This window comes from Scyliorhinus canicula, chromosome 12 (genome assembly GCF_902713615.1).
Source record: "Scyliorhinus canicula chromosome 12, sScyCan1.1, whole genome shotgun sequence".
In the NCBI taxonomy this organism is placed as follows: Eukaryota; Metazoa; Chordata; class Chondrichthyes; order Carcharhiniformes; family Scyliorhinidae; genus Scyliorhinus; species Scyliorhinus canicula.
The window spans coordinates 164,529,767-164,554,781 of NC_052157.1; the positions used below are offsets into that span (position 1 = coordinate 164,529,767).

General features: G+C 49.9%; 1 protein-coding gene across 2 annotated transcripts in view; it reads right to left on the minus strand.

Moving 5' to 3' along the window:
• The window catches only part of cenpv (centromere protein V), a 54,806-nt gene that overhangs the window by 27,973 nt on the left and 1,818 nt on the right, over positions 1-25,015 (minus strand). The window contains exons 3-4 of one of the 2 annotated variants that reach the window (XM_038814804.1): positions 12,415-12,513; positions 1,841-1,910 (exon numbers count right to left, since the gene is read on the minus strand). In XM_038814804.1, the coding sequence (XP_038670732.1) occupies positions 1,841-1,910; positions 12,415-12,513 (169 nt within the window). The remainder of the gene's footprint in view (positions 1-1,840; positions 1,911-12,414; positions 12,514-25,015) is intronic. The other variant, XM_038814805.1, reaches the window with a different exon arrangement.

Consider the following 25,015-nt stretch of genomic DNA (forward strand, 5'->3'; position numbering starts at 1 on the left):
TCGATGGGCCGGATGGCCTCCTTCTGCACTGTAAATTCTATGTAAAAAAATCTTCTTCAGCAACGTCCTTGACCCTCTGCCTGATTTCATGAGCCTCTGTCTTCCACCACCACCTTCCTTGCTCAGCCCTCCTTCCACTCTTTGAGGGTCCATGGGTCCAGCAGCTGTCCGTGAAGATCAACTCAACATGGAGATGGAGGGCAGGAAGCAGTCTGCCCAGGCAGAGTGGCGTACAGCACATCAGGGACAGCGCAGCATAATCTACTCCATCAGAGTCTCTTACCAACAGAGGGCTGAGCACATTGTCCACGCCACAGCAACCGGGTTTGACGCCAACGTGATTTCCTGCTGGCGTGACGCAGCTGTTTTAATGATCATTCATAAGATGCAAATGGCGTTTATGCCATGTGCCAGCGGGAAGGGTGACCCACCATGAACCCGCCATTTGGAGAATTGCAACATTATTTTACACCAGTGAATTTCCAATTTATTTGGTTCCCTCTAGATTCTCTGCCCACTCCAAACCGGCTGCGGGTGGCATGGGAGAATTCCGCCTGTGGTTCTATCACCTATAACCTGAGCAAATGAGAAAGGAGAGACACTGGCTGGGGAGTGAGGGGCATGGGGGTGGCAATGAAATCTGTTTGGAATCACGGCTACATAATGCTGCCTCGGGTATTCCTAAATCAGATCTTGTTAGGTTCATACCAATGCGAGACTCCAGTCTTTCACACTGAGGGTGAGGCACCTGAAATAATCAGCTATCTTCCAAAACCAGGGCGCTTTACTCACGTTTGCAGACACTGTAGAAAATACACATCTCATCGCACAGCCCAGCCGGTCACCTTGGCACATGCTTGTGCAAGCGGGTAACACACTCGGTCACCTTGGCACATGCTTGTGCAAGCGGGTAACACACTCGGTCACCTTGGCACATGCTTGTGCAAGCGGGTAACACACTCGGTCACCTTGGCACATGCTTGTGCAAGCGGGTAACACACTCAGTCACCTTGGCACATGCTTGTGCAAGCGGGTAACACACTCAGTCACCTTGGCACATGCTTGCGCAAGCGGGTAACACACTCAGTCACCTTGGCACATGCTTGTGCAAGCGGGTAACACATTCGGTCACCTTGGCACATGCTTGTGCAAGCGGGTAACACACTCGGTCACCTTGGCACATGCTTGTGCAAGCGGGTAACACACTCGGTCACCTTGGCACATGCTTGTGCAAGCGGGTAACACACTCGGTCACCTTGGCACATGCTTGTGCAAGCGGGTAACACACTCAGTCACCTTGGCACATGCTTGTGCAAGTGGGTAACACACTCGGTCACCTTGGCACATGCTTGTGCAAGCGGGTAACACACTCGGTCACCTTGGCACATGCTTGTGCAAGCGGGTAACACACTCGGTCACCTTGGCACATGCTTGTGCAAGTGGGTAACACACTCAGTCACCTTGGCACATGCTTGTGCAAGCGGGTAACACACTCGGTCACCTTGGCACATGCTTGTGCAAGCGGGTAACACACTCAGTCACCTTGGCACATGCTTGTGCAAGTGGGTAACACACTCGGTCACCTTGGCACATGCTTGTGCAAGCGGGTAACACACTCGGTCACCTTGGCACATGCTTGTGCAAGTGGGTAACACACTCGGTCACCTTGGCACATGCTTGTGCAAGCGGGTAACACACTCGGTCACCTTGGCACATGCTTGTGCAAGCGGGTAACACACTCGGTGCTAGACATTGGTTAATGAAGCAGGTAGCTGTCTATTTATTGATATTCACTAACAATGTTCTTGAAGACAAGGAGTTATTGCACAGAGACGCTTACCTTGAGGAGTCTGAACTGGGAGGCTGGAACGATAAACCCTTTAATCTGTTTCTTTGTACAGACACTGCAGCTGAGACAGAGAAGAAGCAATTTGTCAGAATAATATCTCAATACTCTTATGATATAGAAAGAAGCCATTTGTGTCTGTACTACCTTCTACATTCAAATTCTCTTCAATCCGTGTCCTCTTCTGCCACGGGTTCACTTTATTTATTATGATTTAACCTCTGTTTCATAAACAGTATGGCACAATCTCCTTGATTTTTGAGCTCTGTGTCACTACTTATACAGAAAAGAATCCTGTATGGTCAGTGATGGGGGAAGGGTTGGCAGCTTGATGACAGCAGATCATAATGTTGTCGGTCCAGAATTAAGCAATTTAATTTGCACAATATCATAGAATGGATGAGTGCAGCTCCAACAACACTCTAGAAGCTCGACACCATCCAGGACAAAGCAGCCCGCTTGATTGCTCCTCCCTTCCATTCAAACCCTCCACCACCGATGAACAGTGACAGTCGTGTGTACCATCCAAGAGATGCACTGCAGGAACTGCAGAAGGCAGCAGAACAGAGCTTCTGATTGGCTGTTCCGGGGAGATTTGCATACGTGCAGTGCGGTCAGCGTAAGTTGAAGTTGTACCTGCGCAAGTGACCCGAGGAGTTCGAGTGAAGGCAAGCATCCAGCAGAGGGCAGCAGAGCAGAGCTTCTGATTGGCTGTTGCGGGGAGATTTGCATACATGCAGTATGGTCAGCGTAAGTTGAAGGTGGTTTGTGAAGGGGCTGTTCTCGAGTGACAGCTTTACCCGAAACATTACTTACGTCGTGTGTCCCACCCATCCTCCTCCTCTAACCAAAAAAAAAGTTCTGTCCGTCGGATTGCTAAACTAACAAGTTTTTTTTTTGTTTTTAGTTTTCAGTAGTTGGGAAGTTAGTTCAGTGGGAATGGAGGCTAGGGCAGTTGAATGTTCCTCCTGCAGAATGTGGGAGGAAAGGGTCACCTCGAGTGTCCCTGCTGACTACATCTGCGGGAAGTGCACCCATCTCCAGCTCCTCGAGAACCGCGTTAGGGACCTGGAGCTGGAGCTGGATGAACTTCGGATCATTCGGGAGGCAGAGGGGGTTATTGAGAGGAGTTATAGGGAGGTAGTCACACCTCAGGTAAAAGAAGAAGGTAGATGGGTTACCGTCAGGGGAGGGAGAGGGAACCGGCAGGCAGCGCAGGGATCCCCTGTGGTTGTTCCCCTCTATAACAAGTATACCGTTTTGGATACTGTTGCGGGGGACGACTTACCAGGGGTAAGCAATGGGGCACAGGCCTCTGGCACAGAGTCTGTCCCTGTTGCTCAGAAGGGAAGGGAGAAGAGGAACAGAGCACTTGTCATTGGGGACTCCATAGTTAGAGGAACAGACAGGAGGTTCTGTGGGAACGAAAGAGACTCACGGTTGGTGTGTTGCCTCCCAGGTGCCAGGGTTCGTGATGTCTCTGATCATGTTTTTGGGATCCTTAAGGGGGAGGGGGAGCAGCCCCAAGTCATGGTCCACATAGGTACCAACGACATAGGTAGGAAGAGAGATGGGGATTTGAGACAGAAATTCAGGGAGCTAGGGTGGAAGCTGAGAGCTAGAACAAACAGAGTTGTTATCTCTGGGTTGTTACCCGTGCCACGTGCTAGCGAAGTGAGAAATAAGGAGAGAGAGGAGTTGAACACGTGGCTACAGGGATGGTGCAGGAGGGAGGGTTTTGGTTTCCTGGATAATTGGGGCTCATTCTGGGGTAGGTGGGACCTCTACAAACAGGATGGTCTTCACCTGAACCAGAGGGGTACCAATATCCTGGGGGGAGATTTGCTAGTGCTCTTCGGGGGGGTTTAAACTAATTCAGCAGGGGGATGGGAACCTAAATTGTAGTCCCAGTGTACAGGATGTTGAGAGTAGTGAGGTCAGGGATAGGGTTAAAAGTTCGAAAGAGGGCACCGGCAAGCAAGAGAGAAGAAGGTTAAGAGGTGACTTAATAGAGGCATACAAAATGATCAGAGGGTTAGATAGGGTGGACAGCGAGAGCCTTCTCCCGCGGATGGAGGTGGCTAGCACGAGGGGACATAGCCTTAAATTGAGGGGTAATAGATATAGGACAGAGGTCAGAGGTGGGTTTTTTACGCAAAGAGTGGTGAGGCCGTGGAATGCCCTACCTGCAACAGTAGTGAACTCGCCAACATTGAGGGCATTTAAAAATTTATTGGATAAGCATATGGATGATAAGGGCATAGTGTAGGTTAGATGGCCTTTAGATTTTTTCCATGTCGGTACAACATCGAGGGCCGAAGGGCCTGTACTGCGCTGTATCGTTCTATGTTCTATGTTCTAAGACGCTGGTTTGAAGTGTGTCTACTTCAACGCCAGGAGCATCCAGAATAAGGTGGGTGAGCTTGCAGCATGGGTTGTACCTGGGATCTCGATGTTGTGGCGATTTCGGAGACATGGGTAGAGCAGGGACAGGAATGGTTGTTGCAGGTTCCAGGATTTAGATGTTTCTGTAAGAACAGAGAAGATGGCAAAAGAGGGGGGGGGTTTGGCATTGTTAATCAAGGAAAGTATTACGGCGGTAGAAAGGACGTTTGAGGACTCGTCTACTGAGGTAGTATGGGCCGAGGTTAGGAACAGGAGAGGAGAGGTCACCCTGTTGGGAGTTGTCTATAGACCTCCGAATAGTTCCAGAGATGTAGAGGAAAGGATTGCAAAGATGATTCTCGACAGGAGCAAGAGTAACAGGGTAGTTGTTATGGGGGACTTTAACTTTCCAAATATTGACTGGAAATACTATAGTTCGAGTACTATAGATAGGTCAGTTTTTGTGCAGTGTGTGCAGGAGGGTTTTTCTGACACAGTATGTAGACAGGCCAACAAGGGGCGATGCCACATTGGATTTGGTACTGGGTAATGAACCCGGCCAGGTGTTAGATTTAGATGTAGGTGAGCACTTTGGTGATAGTGATCACAATTCGGTTATGTTTACTTTAGCAATGGGCAGGGATAAGTATATACCGCAAGGCAAGAATTATAGCTGGGGGAAAGGCAATTATGATGCTATTCGGCAAGATTTAGGATGTATAGGATGGGGAAGGAAACTGCAGGGGATGGGTACAATCGAAATGTGGAGCTTTTTCAAGGAACAGCTACTGCATGTCCTTGATAAGTATGTACCTGTCAGGCAGGGAGGAAGTTGTCGAGCAAGGGAACCGTGGTTTACTAAGGAAGTTGAAGCACTTGTCAAGAGGAAGAAGAAGGCTTATGTTAGGATGACACATGAAGGCTCAGTTAGGGCACTTGAGAGTTACAAGTTAGCCAGGAAGGACCTAAAGGGAGGGTTAAGAAGAGCGAGGAGAGGACACGAAAAGTCATTGGCGAATAGGATCAAGGAAAACCCTAAGGCTTTCTATAGGTATATCAGGAACAAAAGAATGACTAGAGTAAGATTAGGGCCAATCAAGGATAGTAGTGGAAAGTTGTGTGTGGAATCAGAGGAGATAGGGAAAGCGTTAAATGGATATTTTTCATCAGTGTTTACACTGGAGAAAGACAATGTTGTCGAGGAGAATACTCAGGTTCAGTCGACCAGACTAGATGGAATTGAGGTTCACAAGGAGGAGGTGTTAGCAATTTTAGAAAATGTAAAAATAGATAAGTCCCCTGGGCCAGATGGGATTTATCCTAGGATTCTCTGGGAAGCCAGGGAGGAGATTGCAGAGCCTTTGTCCTTGATCTTTAAGTCGTCTTTGTCGACAGGAATAGTGCCGGAAGACTGGAGGATAGCAAATGTTGTCCCCTTGTTCAAGAAGGGTAGGCTATTGCAGAAAATAAGGAAGTATGGGATTGAAGGTGATTTAGCGGTTTGGATCAGTAATTGGCTAGCTGAAAGAAGACAGAGGGTGGTGGTTGATGGCAAATGTTCATCCTGGAGTTCAGTTACTAGTGGTGTACCACAAGGATCTGTTTTGGGGCCACTGCTGTTTGTCATTTTTATAAATAACCTGGAAGAGGGTGTAGAAGGATGGGTTAGTAAATTTGCAGATGACACGAAGGTCGGTGGAGTTGTGGATAGTGCTGAAGGATGTTATAGGTTACAGAGGGACATAGATAAGCTGCAGAGCTGGGCTGAGAGGTGGCAGATGGAGTTTAATGCGGAAAAGTGTGAGGTGGTTCATTTTGGAAGGAGTAACAGGAATGCAGAGTACTGGGCTAATGGCAAGATTCTTGGTAGTGTAGATGAACAGAGAGATCTCGGCATCCAGGTACATAAATCCCTGAAAGTTGCCACCCAGGTTAATAGGGCTGTTAAGAAGGCATATGGTGTGCTAGCCTTTATAAGCAGGGGGATTGAGTTTCGGAACCACAAGGTCATGCTGCAGCTGTACATAACTCTGGTGCGGCCGCTCCTGGAGTACTGCGTGCTGTTCTGGTCACCACATTATAGGAAGGATGTGGAAGCTTTGGAAAGGGTTCAGAGGAGATTTACTAGGATGTTGCCTGGTATGGAGGGAAGGTCTTACGAGGAAAGGCTCAGGGAATTGAGGTTGTTTTCATTAGAGAGGAGAAGGCTGAGAGGTGACTTAATAGAGACATATAAGATAGTCAGAGGGTTAGATAGGGTGGACAGTGAGACTCTCTTTCCTCGGATGGTGATGACCAACACGAGGGGACATAGCTTTAAATTGAGGGGTGGTAGGTATAGGACAGATGTCAGAGGCAGTTTCTTTACTCAGAGAGTAGTAGGGGTGTGGAACGCCCTGCCTGCAACAGTAGTAGACTCGCCAACTTTAAGGGCATTTAAGTGGTCACTGGATAGACATATGGATGAAAATGGAATAGTGTAGGTCAGATAGGCTTCAGACGGTTTCACAGGTCGGCGCAACATCGAGGGCCGAAGGGCCCGTACTGCGCTGTAATGTTCTATGTTCTATAGACAACCCTGGTAATTATAGACCTGTGAGCCTTACTTCGGTTGTGGGTACAATGTTGGAAAAGGTTATAAGAGATAGGGTTTATAATCATCTTGAAAAGAACAAGTTGATTAGCGATAGTCAACACGGTTTTGTGAAGGGTAGGTCATGCCTCACAAACCTTATTGAGTTTTTTGAGAAGGTGACCAAACAGGTGGATGAGGGTAAAGCGGTTGATGTGGTGTATATGGATTTCAGTAAGGCGTTTGATAAGGTTCCCCATGGTAGGCTATTGCAGAAAATAAGGAAGTATGGGATTGAAGGTGATTTAGCGGTTTGGATCAGTAATTGGCTAGTTGAAAGAAGACAGAGGGTGACGGTTGATGGCAAATGTTCATCCTGGAGTTCAGTTACTAGTGGTGTACCGCAAGGATCTGTTTTGGGGCCACTGCTGTTTGTCATTTTTATAAATGACCTGGAAGAGATTGTGTAGAAGGATGGGTTAGTAAATTTGCAGATGACACGAAGGTCGGTGGAGTTGTGGATAGTGCTGAAGGATGTTATAGGATACAGAGGGACATAGATAATCTGCAGAGCTGGGCTAAGAGGTGACAGATGGAGTTTAATGCGGAAAAGTGTGAGGTGGTTCACTTTGGATGGAGTAACAGGAATGCAGAGTACTGGGCTAATAGCAAGATTCTTGGTAGTGTAGATGAACAGAGAGATCTCGGCATCCAGGTAATAAATCCCTGAAAATTGCCACCCAGGTTAATAGGGCTGTTAAGAAGGCATATGGTGTGCTAGCCTTTATCAGTAGGGGGATTGAGTTTCGGAACCACAAGGTCATGCTGCAGCTGTACATAACTCTGGCGCGGCCGCTCCTGGAGTACTGCGTGCAGTTCTGGTCACTACATTATAGGAAGGATGTGGAAGCTTTGGAAAGGGTTCAGAGGAGATTTACTAGGATGTTGCCTGGTATGGAGGGAAGGTCTTACGAGGAAAGGCTCAGGGAATTGAGGTTGTTTTCATTAGAGAGGAGAAGGCTGAGGTGACTTAATAGAGACATATAAGATAGTCAGAGGGTTAGATAGGGTGGACAGTGAGAGTCTCTTTCCTCGAATGGTGATGACCAACACGAGGGGACATAGCTTTAAATTGAGGGGTGGTAGATATAGGACAGAAGTCAGAGGCAGTTTCTTTACTCAGAGAGTAGTAGGGGTGTGGAACGCCCTGCCTGCAACAGTAGTAGACTCGCCAACTTTAAGGGCATTTAAGTGGTCACTGGATAGACATATGGATGAAAATGGAATAGTGTAGGTCAGATAGGCTTCAGATGGTTTCACAGGTCGGCGCAACATCGAGGGCCGAAGGGCCCGTACTGCGCTGTAATGTTCTATGTTCTATGTTCTAACTCACCAAGGTTCCTTAGGCAGCACCTTCCAAACCCGCGGCCACTACCATCTAGAAGGACAAGAGCAGCAGATATCTGGGAACCCCACCACCTGGAGGTTCCCCTCCAACTCACTCACCACCCTGACTTGGAAATATATCGGCCGATCCTTCACTGTCGCTAGGGCAACATCCTGGAACTCCCTCCCTAACAGCACAGTGGGTGTATCTACACCTCAAGGACTGCAGTGGTTCAAGAAGGCAAATCACCACCACCTTCTGATGGACAAATGGGATGGGCAATAAATGCTGGCCTAGCCAGCAATGCCCACATCCCATAAATTAATTTTTAAGAAATCTCTACAGAGCAGTCAGAAGCCATTTGGCCCACTGAGTCTGTGTCGACATTCTAAAAGAACACTCTACCTCGGCCAATCCCCCGCCCTATCCCCGTAATTCTGCACATTGACCATGACCAATCCACCTAACTTTTTTATTTGTTCATGGGACGTGGACGTCGCAGGCTGTGCCAGCATTTATTGCCCATCCCTAACTGCCTTTGAGGGGGCAGTTAAGTGTCAACCACACGGGCAGCACGGTGGTGCAGTGGGTTAGCACTGCTGCCTCACGGCGCCGAGATCCCAGGTTCGATCCCGGCCCTGGGTCACTGTCCGTGTGGAGTTTGCACATTCTCCCCCTCTCTGCGTGGGTTTCAGCCCCACAACCCAAAGATGTGCAGTGTAGGTGGATTGGCCACGCTAAATTGCCCCTTAATTGGAAAAAATGAATTGGGGACTCTAAATTTTTTTTTAAAAGTCAACCACAATGCTGTGGGCCTGGAGTCACAAGTAGGCCAGACGGGGTAAGGACAGCAGATTGCCTTCCCTAAAGGACATTGGTGAACCAGATGGTCGTTTACGACAATCGAGATTGGTTTCATGGTCATCATTACACATTTTGTTCCAGATTTTTATTATTGAATTCAAATTTCACCATCTGCAGTGGCGGGATTCGAACCCAGGTCCACAGAGCATTACCCTGGGTTTCTGGTTTACTAGTCTGTCGACAATACCACTACACCACCATTTCCCCATCTTTGGACTGTGGGAGGAAAGCAGAGCACCCAGAGGACACATTGCAGTCACAGGGAGAACGTGCAAACTCCACACAATTATCCAACGATGGAATCAAACCATGGTGTGCCACCCACAAATCTGACCCAGCTGATATAACTTGTGTCTTTGAATCAGTGTGGGTAAATTTGGATTTGGGTTTATTGTCACGTGTACCGATGTACAATGAAAAGTATTGTTCTGCGTACAGTCCAGGCAGATCATTCCATACATGAAAAACATAGGACATACGATAAATACACAATGTAAATATGTCGGCACAGACATTGGGTGGAAAGAGAAAGGTTAGAGATAGTGTTAGCGTTAGAATTAAGTTTTAAATGGTTAGTATGGTTTTAAGAGAGCTGAAATTAAATGAATGAAAATGAAATGAAAATCACTTATTGTCACAAGTAGGTTTTAAATGAAGTTACTGTGAAAAGCCCCTAGTCGCCGCATTCCAGCATCTGTTCGGGGAGGCTGGTATGGGGAGAGATTGGGAGAGGATCTGAGGGAGAGAGCTCGCAGAGAGTCGACACGCTCCGGCGCCATCTTAAGATCCTCCAAGTAATCTGGGCCAAACTGCTGTGTAGTAGGAAGGGAGTAGAACTGACTACATTGCAGAGTAACTCACTGAAACAAAGCTGGAAGACAGACAGTCAGACAGGAAGACAAGTATAGCACCAACACAATGGGCTGAATGGCTCCTATAATGTTTCATTCTCTCTGGTTTCTAAGGTGGACAGAGTGCAAATGATTCCCACAAATTGAATAACAGCAGAAACAAGTGTTTTGGACAGAAGACCATTCATTGTCTCTAACTATCCTTCTCTTCCCATTCCTCACCATCAAACTGTAAATAGCAATCCCATTCCACTTTTTCAAGCATATTCAACCAATCCTTTGTTGAATGTAATGTCAAACCTCCCCATTCCTGCAATTATCTGTTCAACAATTCCGTAACCTTCACATTAAAAAATTGTTGCCTGTGATGTGATGAATTTCATCTACTTATTGAGCAGTCGCTCCAAGAACTCATTGGGAATGTGGCAGGTTAGCACCTTACCAGTTGGAGCTGCCTGACTTGACATTGGCAGTCAATGGGCTAGTGGAACACAATGGTCCCTCCTACCACTGGAGACAGTCGATAGTACCCGTTCTCTACGCCAATTGAATTGAGCTTCTCGTTTATAACTGCTGACTCCCTGTTGTACTAACGCCGGAATGTCCTCACCAGGGCACAAGTCTGAGCAAAATGTATGGAGACCCTCTAGAACTCCGGATAAATCCAGCTTGGTTGCATGAGTTTCCAGAAAGATAACGGGCGGGATTCCCCGTTGAAGCAGAAATCGGGAGACGTGATTAAACTACACTCATTTACTAAATGATGTGTTTGAGCTGCTCGCAGAAAAATACTTTTCACTGCACCTCGGTCCACGTGACAATAAACAAATCCAAACAGCAGAGAATCGGTTCCGACACGGAAATTGCAGCAGGTGCCGATTTGACGCCAAATCTCAAATCTCCGTCACCTCGACAGTGGCGTCAACGCGTTCTGGAACGCACGTACAGTAGACACCATTTGCATATCATTAGCTGGCCCGACCTGCTATTCTCCGGGGCCTCCATGATTTTCCGCCTCCAATTGGCTGAGTTCCAGACGGCGCGGTTCACTTGTGCTTTTTAAAATCTTGAAATCGGCATTGTGGATGCTGAGGGAGAGAGAGGGAGTACGGAAAGTGCCAAACATTGCCATAGTTTGCTGACAATTGTGCCACTGGCCATGGGGCTTCTGCCAGGGACGGGGAGAGTAGCGGGGGGGGGGGGGGGGGGGGGGGGGAGGCAGGAGGTGGGCTGTGGGATCGGGTGGACGGGCACAGAACACCATTGCCACATCCGGCGAGGCAGCCATGCAGCTGTGCATCGCTAACAGCCCACTATGAACTTAGGACCACATAGGTGTCCTGTTACGGCACCCCCCGCTGGCCCCAGCCGACCCATCAGCTGTATGGACGCGCTGCAGCACAGCCAGTACCATCTTGTTGTCTGGGTTGAGTGTGTGGGGGGAGTGTAATGTGTTTGTGCGGCAGCAGCTTGTCAGGTTCCCAAGTGTCAATCACAGACCCGGCGAATCCGGCTCCGTTTCCCATTGGAATCGATTGTGTTCCACATGGTCCCAGAAGTACCTTTATCAGAAATGGTGAAGGAAGTTTTGTTTTTTCTAATGCCAAATGGTCTGCAGCAGTTTAAAGTTATGCCGTTTGAAATTAAAAATCCCCAGAAACATTCCAAAGACTAAGCAATAAGGGAATACTTGGGCTAAACAATTGTGCCGTGTACATGGACGATCTGGGATGGTGTTCAGTGAAACATGGAAGGAGCATTTGGAACATTTGAAGGAATTGTTCGATCAACTACAGGAGGCTGGTTTGATGGTAAATTTAACTAAAATTGAGTTTGCAAAAGCCCAAGTCACATTCTTGGACATGGTCAGATGGCCCCAGGGAACGTGAAAACGAAAGCTAGTGGGGAGTTCCCAATATGATCAACAAGAGAAGTTCTGAGATTTCTGGGCATGACTGGTTTCGACACTTGGACTCATTTCCTGCACTAACAAACTCAGCTCACCAGGGCAGGGAGAGATCGGGACATCATTTTTAAATGGCACCCTGATCACTAACCCCCCATCATGGACTCCAGACCCTCAATGCACCAACTTGCCAATTAAGGGGTCCTCGAGCCCCCCGCACCCATCGTGTAAGGGCAGGGCACCCCCGGACCTGATTTATTCAGCCAGAGGGTGGTGAATCTGTGGAACTCTTTGCCGCAGAAGGCTGTGGAGGCCAAATCACTGAGTGTCTTTAAGACAGAGATAGATAGGTTTCTGATTAATAAGGGGATCAGGGGTTATGGGGAGAAGGCAGGAGAACGGGGATGAGAAAAATATCAGCCATGATTGAATGGCGGAGCAGACTCGATGGGCCGAGTGGCCTAATTCTGCTCCTATGTCTTATAGTCTTATATTTAGTACTTTTCCTGACCTATTGCACATATCCTTCAGACTGCTGCCCTGGATGTCTGTACTACACCTGTCATCACATAGCTGCACAAACTACATTTATTTCACACCTACTTGCAGTGAAGAAGGTGCAAATCTGCAGGGGCCTTCACTTCGAAACGGACAGCCCCACAGTGACATCCTCCGGTATGTGTGACAAGATCCTGATGTTCACTGCAAATATAGAAGAACATTGCACTCTTTATTGTCCGTACTAAACAGCAGCCCTCTTGATCATACTGTTTGGGAACATAATTACTTCAAAGTGACAGCAAAATGCTGTGTTGCTGAAAATCTGAAATTAGAATCTATAGAATCCATACAGGAAGCCATTCGGCCCATTGAGTCTGCACCGACTGTCACTCTATCGAGGATAGTCTCGCCCTAACCCCGTAACCCCACCTAACCTGCACATATTTGGCCAATGCACCTAACCTGCATAATTTTGAAACGTGGGAGGAAACTGGAGCATCCGGGGGAAACCCACACAGACATGGGGAAAAAGTGCAGATTTCACACAGGCACCAAAGACCAGTATCAAACACTGGTCCCTGGTGCTAACCATGAATGTGGGAATTAATCAGCAGCTTTGACATCACCAGTGGAGAGAGATATGGAGTTAACATTTTAAAAATACATTTCGAGTGCCCAATTATTTGTTTCCAATTAAGGGACAATTGAGCGTGGCCAATCCACCTACCTTGCACATCTTTGGGTTTGTGAGGGTGAGACCCACACGGTCAGTGACCCGGGGCTGGGATCAAACCTGGGTGCTCAGCGCAGCAGCGCTAACCACCGTGCAAGATCACTGACCTGAAACGATAACTCTGTTTCTCTCACTGGAGATGCTGCCAGATCTGCTGAGTAATTCGAACACTGACTATTTTTAAGACTTCAATGGGATTTGCCTGTTACGATTATTCATGCAATGCATGGGGACTACCAGTGGCATTACGTAAGGGAAAGCCATGCAGGTGATGGTTCCCGCTAGGGTATTGTTACTTTAGTCCTTTCTGGTTAGCTTCAAGGGATTTTCATTTGAAAACCAATTTGTTTAATGGAATAAGGTGCCTGTAGATGTGAAATGCCTGTAAAACCCAGGGCCAAAAATCCGGAAAGCAGAAGTTTGTTGACTGAATCAAAGGCATCTCGGGCTCTTTGTTGGAGAAAATGGCGGAAGCAGCTTCTGTGACTCTGGCCACTCCACTAACGACCGAGATGCTTACCGGCATCTTGGCACCAGCACCTTGGCAGCAGAATTTTACGTGTATTGACGGGACCTGCACAAGTCGATGGAAGAGGCCTTGGCTTCCGTTCGTTTGGTGTTGGAGAGGACCAACAAAATGGTAAATGTGGATGGCGACACGATACAAGGCATGGAGGTGGCTCTTTCCAAGCATACCGACTAGACTGTCTCTCTGTAAGTGGAGATGTCTCTGATGGCTGATGCAAATAATGGTCTGAAGACCAAAGTGAATGATTTGGAGAATCATTCCAGGAGACTAGGTATCCGAATTGTAATAATAATCTCTATTGTCACAAGTAGGCTGACATTAACACTTACTGTGGAGTTGCCAGAGGGGATGGAAGGCCCAACTCCCATTGAATATTTTGCGAAGATGTTTGGGAAATATGGTGGTGGAGGGTGGGGGGGTGGGGGGGGGGGGGGGCTTCTGTCGGAGAGTTTGCTGGGATTGGTGGAGGTCGGGTGGGGGGGGGGGCAAGTGCACCCCCCCCCCCCCCACCCGACCTCCACCAATCCCACCAAACTCTCCGACAGAAGCCCCATTCCCGACGAACGACCTCGAGCTATAATCGTCACAGCTTCCAAGAAAACGAGCAGGTCCTGAGATGGGCAAAGGAGCATTGCCAAAGGAAGGCCACACCATCAGTTTTATCAGGATGTGAGAACAGAGCTGGCAAAGAAGTAGGCAGCGTTGAACAAGGCCAAAGTCACCCTGTACAAAAGCAGAATCCAGTTTGGGCCGTGTACCCAGAAAAAGACTATTTTCTGATGGGCCGGCGGAGGTGGATTCCTTTATAAAGAAGCATGGGATGGGTATGGGTTGATTGAGGCTTTTGACGTTTTGGGGATATTGGGGATGGATATCTTGACCTGTGGAACTGTTGGGATTCCTTGTTCATGTTTCCATTTCTCTGTTCTTGATTGGGTTGAATGTTTTGCAAGTTGCACTTGGGTCGCGATTTAATTTTTTGAGGTTTTTGGATCATTTTTTCAAACTGTTGTGAAAATATATTGCTCCCTGTTGGGGTGTGATGTTTAAGGGTTTTTTATACTTGGTGTCTTTTTGCTGTGAGCATTTTTCTTCACTGAAGAGACAAAGCAAAGAGTTAGCTAACGGGAGCAACGCTGAGAGGTTGTCTGCAGCTCATTAGTTCTGTTTTAGATACTGAGCTTAGTGTTTTTATTCTGTTTAGGGTTAGGTTTAATAGAAGTAGGTTTTAGTTGTTTATGTTCACCTTGCTGTTTTCTGTAGGTATATTTGGGGTGCCAGAGGGCAGGGAAGGGGGAGAAGGGGATGCGGAGGATTGGGGGGTGGGGGGGTGGTAGTTTACTAATTGGGACTGCAGATTTCTCTTTGTTTAATCCTGTTAGTGGGTTTGGGAGCCATTCTTTTTTTTAAAATTTGGAGTACACAATAATTTTTTTCCATTAGGGGCAATTTAGTGTGGCCAATCCACCTAACCTGCACATAGATTATCATAGAATTTACAGTGCAGAAGGAGGCCATTCGGCCCATCGAGTCTGCACCGGCTCTTGGAAAGAGCACCCTACCCAAGGTCAACACCTCCACCCTATCCCCATAACCCAGTAACCCCACCCAACACTAAGGGCAGGTTACAGTGAGGGGTGTGGGGTATATCAGAGTGTTACAGTGAGGGGTGTGGGATATATCAGAGTGTTACAGTGAGGGGTGTGGGATATATCAGAGTGTTACAGTGAGGGGTGTGGGATATATCAGAGGGTTACAGTGAGGGGTGTGGGGTATATTAGAGTGTTACAGTGAGGGGTGTGGGATATATCAGAGGGTTACAGTGAGGGGTGTGGGATATGTCAGAGTGTTACAGTGAGGGGTGTGGGATATATCAGAGTGTTACAGTGAGGGGTGTGGGGTATATCAGACTGTGACAGTGAGGGGTGTGGGATATATCAGAGTGTTACAGTGAGGGGTGTGGGGTATATCAGAGTGTTACAGTGACGGGTGTGGGATATATCAGAGTGTTACAGTGAGGGGTGTGGGATATATCAGAGTGTTACAGTGAGGGGTGTGGGATATATCAGAGTGTTACAGTGAGGGGTGTGGGATATATCAGAGGGTTACAGTGAGGGGTGTGGGGTATATCAGAGTGTTACAGTGAGGGGTGTGGGATATATCAGAGGGTTACAGTGAGGGGTGTGGGGTATATCAGACTGTGACAGTGAGGTGTGTGGGATATATCAGAGTGTTACAGTGAGGGGTGTTGGGGTCTATAAGAGTGTTACAGTGAGGGGTGTGGGGTATATCAGAGTGTTACAGTGAGGGGTGTGGGGTATATCAGAGTGTTACAGTGAGGGGTGTGGGGTATATCAGAGTGTTACAGTGAGGGGTGTGGGGTATATCAGAGTTATACAGTGAAGGGTGTGGGATATATCAGAGTGTTACAGTGAGGGGTGTTGGGGTCTATAAGAGTGTTACAGTGAGGGGTGTGGGGTATATCAGAGTGTTACAGTGAGGGGTGTGGGGTATATCAGAGTGTTACAGTGAGGGGTGTGGGGTATATCAGAGTTATACAGTGAAGGATGTGGGGTATATCAGATTGTTACAGTGAGTGGTGTGGGATATATCAGACTGTTACAGTGAGGGGTGTGGGGTATATCAGAGTGTTACAGTGAGGAGTGTGGGGATATATCAGAGTGTTACAGTGAAGGGTGTTGGGGTCTATAAGAGTGTTACAGTGAGGGGTGTGGGGTATATCAGAGTGTTACAGTGAAGGGTGTGGGGTATATCAGAGTGTTACAGTGAGGGGTGTGGGGTATATCAGAGTGTTACAGTGAGGGGTGTTGGGGTCTATAAGAGTGTTACAGTGAGGGGTGTGGGGTATATCAGAGTGTTACAGTGAAGGGTGTGGGGTATATCAGAGTGTTACAGTGAAGGGTATGGGGTATATCAGACTGTTACAGTGAGGGGTGTCGGGTACATCAGTGTCACAGTGGGGGGAGTGGGGTATATCAGAGTGTTACAGTGAGGGGTGTGGGGTATATCAGAGTGTTACAGTGAGGGGTGTGGGGTATATCAGAGTGTTACAGTGAGGGGTGTGGGGTATATCAGAGTGTTACAGTGAGGGGTGTTGGGGTCTATACGAGTGTTACTGTGAAGGGTGCGGGGGTATATCAGACTGTTACAGAGAGGGTTCTGGGGTATATCAGAGTGTGACAGTGAGAGGTGTGGGGTATATCAGTGTGTTACAGTGAGGGTGTGGGGTATATCAGAGTGCTACAGGGAGGGGTGTGGGGTATATCAGAGTGTTACAGTGAGGGGTGTGGGGTATATCAGACTGTGACAGTGAGGGGTGTTGGGTATATCAGAGTGTTAGTGAGGGGTGTGGGGTATATCAGACTGTTACAGTGAGGGGCATGAGGTATATCAGAGTGTTACAGTGAGGGGTATTTCAGAGAGTGTTACAGTGAGGGGTGTGGAGTATATCAGAGAGTGTTACAGTGAGGGGTGTGGGGTATATCAGAGTGTTAGTGAGGGGTGTTGGGGTCTATAAGAGTGTTGCAGTGAGGGTTGTGGGGTATATCAGAGAGTTACAGTGAGGGGTGTGGGATATATCAGAGTGTTACAGTGAAGTGTGTGGGATATATCAGAGAGTTACAGTGAAGGGTGTGGGATCAGAGTGTTACAGTGAGGGGTGTGGGATCAGAGTGTTTCAGTGAGGGGTGTGGGGTATATCAGAGTGTTACAGTCAGGGGTATATCAGAGTGTTACAGTGAAGGTTGTGGGATATATCAGAGTGTTACAGTGAGGGGTGTGGGGTATATCAGAGTGTTACAATGAGGGGTGTGGGGTATATCAGAGAGTGTTACAGTGAGGGTTGAAGGGTATATCAGAGAGTGTTACAGTGAGGGGTGTGGGGTGTATCAGAGTGTTACAGTGAGGGGTGTGGTGTGTATCAGAGTGTTACAGTGAGGGGTGTGGTGTGTATCAGAGTGCCACAGTGAGGGGTGTGGGGTAGATCGGAGTGTTGCAGTGAGGGGTGTGGGATATATCAGAGTGTTACAGTGAGGTGTGTGGGGTGCATCAGAGTGTTACAATGAGGGGTGTGGGATATATCAGTGTGTTACAGTGAGGGGTGTGGGGTGTATGAGAGTGTTACAGTGAGGGGTGTGGGGAATATCAGAGTGTTACAGTGAGGGGTGTGGGGTACATCAGAGAGTGTTACAGTGAGGGGTGTGGGGTACATCAGAGAGTGTTACAGTGAGGGGTGAGGGGTATATCAGAGTGTTACCGTGAGGGGTGTGGGGTGTATCAGAGTGCTACAGTGAGGGGTGTGGGGTGCATCAGTGTTACAGTGAGGGGTGTGGGGTAGATCGGAGTGTTACAGTGAGGGGTGTGGGATATATCAGAGTGTTACAGTGAGGGCTGTGGGGTATATCAGAGAGTGTTACAGTGAGGGGTGTGGGGGGTATATCAGAGTGTTACAGTGAGGGGTGTATCAGACTGTTACATTGAGGGGTGTGGGGTATATCAGTGTTACAGTGAGGGGTGTGGGGTATATCAGAGAGTGTTACAGTGAGGGGTGGGGGTGTATCAGAGTGTTACAGTGAGGGGTGTGGGGTGTATCAGAGTGTTACAGTGAGGGGTGTGGGGTATATCAGTGTGTTACAGTGAGGGGTGTGGGGTATTTCAGAGTGTTACTGTGAGGGGTGTGGGGTATATCAGTGTTCCAGTGAGGGGTGCGGGAGGTATATCAGAGTGTTACAGTGAGGGCTGTGGGGTATTTCAGAGTGTTACAGTGAGGGGTGTGAGGTATATCAGAGTGTTACAGTGGGGGGTGTGGTGTATATCAGTGTTACAGTGAGGGGTGTGGGGTATATCAGTGTTACAGTGAGGGGGTGGGGTATATCAGTGTTACAGTGAGGGGTGTGGTGTATATCAGAGTGTTACAGTGAGGGGTGTGGGGTATATCAGAGTGTTACAGTGAGGGGTGTGGGGTATATCAGTGTTACAGTGAGGGGTGTGGGATATATCAGTGTTACAGTGAGGGGTGTGGGGTATATCAGTGTTACAGTGGGGGGTGTGGTGTATATCAGTGTTACAGTGAGGGGTGTGGGGTATATCAGTGTTACAGTGAGGGGTGTGGGCTATATCACTGTTACAGTGAGGGGTGTGGGATATATCAGTGTTACAGTGAGGGGTGTGGGGTATATCAGTGTTACAGTGAGGGGTGTGGGGTATATCAGAGTGTCACAGTGAGGGGTGTGGGGTATATCAGAGTGTTACAGTGAGGGGTGTGGTGTATATCAGAGTGTCACAGTGAGGGGTGTGGGGTATATCAGTGTTACAGTGAGGGGTGTGGGGTATATCAGAGTGTTACAGTGAGGGGTGTGGGGTATATCAGTGTTACAGTGAGGGGTGTGGGGTATATCAGAGTGTTACAGTGAGGGGTGTGCGGTATATCAGTGTTACAGTGAGGGGTGTGGGGTATATCAGAGTGTTACAGTGAGGGGTGTGGGGTATATCAGAGTGTCACAGTGAGGGGTGTGGGGTATATCAGAGTGTTACAGTGAGGGGTGTGGGATATATCAGTGTTACAGTGAGGGGTGTGGGGTATATCAGAGTGTTACAGTGAGGGGTGTGGTGTATATCAGAGTGTCACAGTGAGGGGTGTGGGGTATATCAGTGTTACAGTGAGGGGTGTGGGGTATATCAGAGTGTTACAGTGAGGGGTGTGGGGTATATCAGTGTTACAGTGAGGGGTGTGGGGTATATCAGAGTGTTACAGTGAGGGGTGTGGTGTATATCAGAGTGTCACAGTGAGGGGTGTGGGGTATATCAGTGTTACAGTGAGGGGTGTGGGGTATATCAGAGTGTTACAGTGAGGGGTGTGGGGTATATCAGTGTTACAGTGAGGGGTGTGGGGTATATCAGTGTTACAGTGAGGGGTGTGGGGTATATCAGTGTTACAGTGAGGGGTGTGGGGTATATCAGTGTTACAGTGAGGGGTGTGGGGTATATCAGTGTTACAGTGAGGGGTGTGGGATATATCAGTGTTACAGTGAGGGGTGTGGGGTATATCAGAGTGTCACAGTGAGGAGTGTGGGGTATATCAGTGTTACAGTGAGGGGTGTGGGGTATATCAGTGTTACAGTGAGGGGTGTGGGGTATATCAGTGTTACAGTGAGGGGTGTGGGGTATATCAGAGTGTCACAGTGAGGAGTGTGGGGTATATCAGTGTTACAGTGAGGGGTGTGGGGTATATCAGTGTCACAGTGAGGGGTGTGGGTTATATCAGTGTTACAGTGAGGGGTGTGGGGTATATCAGAGTGTTACAGTGAGGGGTGTGGGGTATATCAGTGTTACAGTGAGGGGTGTGGGGTATATCAGTGTTACAGTGAGGGGTGTGGGGTATATCAGTGTTACAGTGAGGGGTGTGGGGTATATCAGTGTTACAGTGAGGGGTGTGGGGTATATCAGTGTTACAGTGAGGGGTGTGGGGTATATCAGTGTTACAGTGAGGGGGGTGGGGTATATCAGTGTTACAGTGAGGGGTGTGGGGTATATCAGTGTCACAGTGAGGGGTGTGGGGTATATCAGTGTTACAGTGAGGGGTGTGGGGTATATCAGTGTTACAGTGAGGGGGGTGGGGTATATCAGTGTTACAGTGGGGGGTGTGGGGTATATCAGTGTTACAGTGAGGGGTGTGGGGTATATCAGTGTTACAGTGAGGGGTGTGGGGTATATCAGTGTTACAGTGAGGGGTGTGGGGTATATCAGTGTTACAGTGAGGGGTGTGGGTTATATCAGTGTTACAGTGAGGGGTGTGGGGTATATCAGAGTTATACAGTGAGGGGTGTGGGGTATATCAGTGTTACAGTGAGGGGTGTGGGTTATATCAGTGTTACAGTGAGGGGTGTGGGGTATAGCAGTGTTACAGTGAGGGGTGTGGGTATATCAGTGTTACAGTGAGGGGTGTGGGGTATATCAGTGTTACAGTGAGGGGTGTGGGGTATATCAGTGTTACAGTGAGGGGTGTGGGTTATATCAGTGTTACAGTGAGGGGTGTGGGGTATATCAGAGTTATACAGTGAGGGGTGTGGGGTATATCAGAGTTATACAGTGAGGGGTGTGGGTTATATCAGAGTGTTACAGTGAAGGGTGTGGGGTATATCAGTGTTACAGTGAGGGGTGTGGGGTATATCAGAGTGTTACAGTGAGGGGTGTGGGGTATATCAGAGTGTTACAGTGAGGGGTGTGGGGTATATCAGTGTTACAGTGAGGGGTGTGGGGTATATCAGTGTTACAGTGAGTGGTGTGGGGTATATCAGTGTTACAGTGAGGGGTGTGGGGTATATCAGAGTGTTACAGTGAGGGGTGTGGTGTATATCAGAGTGTTACAGTGAGGGGTGTGGGGTATATCAGTGTTACAGTGAAGGGTGTGGGGTATATCAGAGTGTTACAGTGAGGGGTGTGGGGTATATCAGTGTTACAGTGAGGGGTGAGGGGTATATCAGTGTTACAGTGAGGGGTGTGGGGTATATCAGTATTACAGTGAGGGGTGTGGGGTATATCAGTGTTACAGTGAGGGGTGTGGGGTATATCAGTGTTACAGTGAGGGGTGTGGGGTATATCAGAGTGTTACAGTGAGGGGTGTGGGGTATATCAGTGTTACAGTGAGGGGTGTGGTGTATATCAGAGTGTTACAGTGAGGGGTGTGGGGTATATCAGTGTTACAGTGAAGGGTGTGGGGTATATCAGAGTGTTACAGTGAGGGGTGTGGGGTATATCAGTGTTACAGTGAGGGGTGAGGGGTATATCAGTGTTACAGTGAGGGGTGTGGGGTATATCAGTGTTACAGTGAGGGGTGTGGGGTATATCAGTGTTACAGTGAGGGGTGTGGGGTATATCAGTGTTACAGTGAGGGGTGTGGGGTATATCAGAGTGTTACAGTGAGGGGTGTGGGGTATATCAGTGTTACAGTGAGGGGTGTGGGGTATATCAGAGTGTTACAGTGAGGGGTGTGGGGTATATCAGAGTGTTACAGTGAGGGTGTGTGGGGTATATCAGTGTTACTGTGAGGGGTGTGGGGTATATCAGTGTTACAGTGAGGGGTGTGGGATATATCAGTGTTACAGTGAGGGGTGTGGGGTATATCAGTGTTACAGTGAGGGGTGTGGGGTATTTCAGAGTGTCACAGTGAGGGGTGTGGGTTATATCAGTGTTACAGTGAGGGGTGTGGGGTATATCAGTGTTACAGTGAGGGGTGTGGGGTATATCAGAGTTACAGTGAGGGGTGTGGGGTATATCAGAGTGTTACAGTGAGGGGTGTGGGGTATATCAGAGTGTTACAGTGAGGGGTGTGGGATATATCAGAGGGTTACAGTGAGGGGTGTGGGATATATCAGTGTTACAGTGAGGGGTGTGGGGTATATCAGAGTTACAGTGAGGGGTGTGGGGTATATCAGAGTGTTACAGTGAGGGGTGTGGGGTATATCAGAGTGTTACAGTGAGGGGTGTGGGGTATATCAGTGTTACAGTGAGGGGTGTGGGGTATATCAGTGTTACAGTGAGGGGTGTGGGGTATATCAGTGTTACAGTGAGGGGTGTGGGGTATATCAGAGTGTCACAGTGAGAGGTGTGGGGTATATCAGTGTTACAGTGAGGGGTGTGGGGTATATCAGTGTTACAGTGAGGGGTGTGGGGTATATCAGTGTTACAGTGAGGGGTGTGGGGTATATCAGTGTTACAGTGAAGGGTGTGGGGTATATCAGAGTGTTACAGTGAGGGGTGTGGGGTATATCAGAGTGTTACAGTGAGGGGTGTGGGGTATATCAGTGTTACAGTGAGGGGTGTGGGGTATATCAGAGTGTTACAGTGAGGGGTGTGGGGTATATCAGTGTTACAGTGAGGGGTGTGGGGTATATCAGTGTTACAGTGAGGGGTGTGGGGTATATCAGTGTGTTACAGTGAGGGCTGTGGGGTATATCAGTGTTACAGTGAGGGGTGTGGGGTATATCAGTGTTACAGTGAGGGGTGTGGGGTATATCAGTGTGTTACAGTGAGGGGTGTGGGGTATATCAGTGTTACAGTGAGGGGTGTGGGGTATATCAGAGTGTTACAGTGAGGGGTGTGGGGTATATCAGTGTTACAGTGAGGGGTGTGGGGTATATCAGAGTGTTACAGTGAGGGGTGTGGTGTATATCAGAGTGTTACAGTGAGGGGTGTGCGGTATATCAGTGTTACAGTGAGGGGTGTGGGGTATATCAGAGTGTTACAGTGAGGGGTGTGGGGTATATCAGAGTGTTACAGTGAGGGGTGTGGGGTATATCAGAGTGTTACAGTGAGGGGTGTGGGGTATATCAGAGTGTTACAGTGAGGGGTGTGGGGTATATCAGAGTGTTACAGTGAGGGGTGTGGGGTATATCAGTGTTACAGTGAGGGGTGAGGGGTATATCAGTGTCACAGTGAGGGGTATGGGGTATATCAGAGTGTTACAGTGAGGGGTGTGGGGTATATCAGAGTGTTACAGTGAGGGGTGTGGGGTATATCAGTGTTACAGTGAGGGGTGAGGGGTATATCAGTGTCACAGTGAGGGGTGTGGGTTATATCAGTGTTACAGTGAGGGGTGTGGGCTATATCAGTGTTACAGTGAGGGGTGTGGGTTATATCAGTGTTACAGTGAAGGGTGTGGGTTATATCAGTGTTACAGTGAGGGATGTAGTGTATATCAGAGTGTTACAGTGAGGGGTGTGGGTTATATCAGTGTTACAGTGAGTGGAGTTTCAGCTCTCCCGGCGCCGATAACCTTCGCGAATGAGTGGGCGGCGGGTGGAATGTCTCTGGGGGATTGGGGAATCTCTCTGGTGGATTGGGGGTGTCTCTGGAGGGTTGGGGGTGTCTCTGGAGGGTTGGGGGTGTCTCTGGAGGGTTGGGGTGTCTCTGGAGGGTTGGGGGTGTCCCTGGCGGTGTCCATGGGGAATCTGTGACCCACTGGGGGGGTTGGGGTGTCCCTCGGGGTGTCCCTGGAGGGTTCGGGATGTCTCCGGGGGTGTCCCTGGGGGGTGGGGGTGTCTCTGGGGGGTTGCAGTGTCCCTGGGGGATTGGGGGTGTCCCTGGGGGGTGTCTCTGGGGGATTGGGGTGTCCCTGGGGGGGGTTGCAGTGTCTGGGGGAGTCCCAGGGGGGTTGGGGTGTCTCTGGCGGATTGGGGGTGTCTCTGGCGGGTTGGGGGTGTCTCTGGGGGATTGGGGGTGTCTCTGGGGGATTGGGGGTGTCTCTGGGGATTGGGGGTGTCTCTGGCAGGTTGGGGGTGTCTCTGGGGGGTTGGGGGTGTCTCTGAGGCGGTTGGGGGTGTCCCAGGGGTATTGGGGGTGTCCCAGGGGGGTTGGGGTGTCTCTGGCAGGTTGGGGGTGTCTCTGGCAGGTTGGGGGTGTCCCCAGGGGGTTGGGGTGTCCTGGGGGGGGGGGTCCCTGGGGGAGTGGTGGTGTCCCTGGGGGGGGTTGGGGTGTCTCTGGCGGATTGGGGGTGTCTCTGGCAGGTTGGGGGTGTCTCTGGGGGGTTGGGGTGTCCCTGGGGGGGTTGGGGTGTCCCTGGGGGATTGGGGGTGTCCCAGGGGGGTTGGGGTGTCTCTGGCGGATTGGGGGTGTCTCTGGCGGGTTGGGGGTGTCCCTCGGGGGTTGGGGGTGTCCCTCGGGTGTTGGGGGTGTCCCCGGGGGGGGGCGGTTGGGGGTGTCCCTGGGGGGTGGGGGTGTCCCTGGGGGGTGGGGGTGTCCTCGGGGGTTGGGGGTGCCCCCGGGGGGTTGGGGTGTCCCCTGGGGGTTGGGGTGTCCCTGAGGGGTGGGGTGTCCCTGGGGGTGTACCCGGGGGGTTGGGGGTGTCCCCGGGGGGGGGGGGGGGGGGGTTGGGGGTGTCCTCGGAGGTTGGGGGTGTCCCTGGGGGGTGGCGGTGTCCCTGGGGGGGTGGGGGTGTCCCCGGGGGGTTGGGGGTGTCCCTCGGGGTGGAGGTGTCCCTGGGGGGTGGGGGTGTCCCTGGGGGTGGGGGTGTCACTGGGGGTGGGGGTGTCACTGGGGGTGGGGGTGTCCCTGGGGGTTGGGGGTGTCCCCGGGGGTGTCCCCGGGGGGTTGGGGATGTCCCTGGGGGGTTGGGGGTGTTCCCGGGGGGTTGGGGGTGTCCCTGGGGGTGGGGGTGTCCCTGGGGGGTTGGGGGTGTCCCCGGGGGGTTGGGGGTGTTCCCTGGGGGTGGGGTGTTCCCGGGGGGTTGGGGGTGTTCCCGGGGGGTTGGGGGTGTTCCCGGGGGGTTGAGGGTGTCCCTGGGGGGTTGGGGGTGTCCCTGGGGGTTGGGGGTGTCCCTGGGGGTTGGGGGTGTTCCCGGGGGGGGTGGGGGTGTCCCCGGGGGGTTGGGGGTGTCCCTGGGGGGTTGGGGGTGTCCCTGGGGGGTTGGGGGTGTCCCTGGGGGT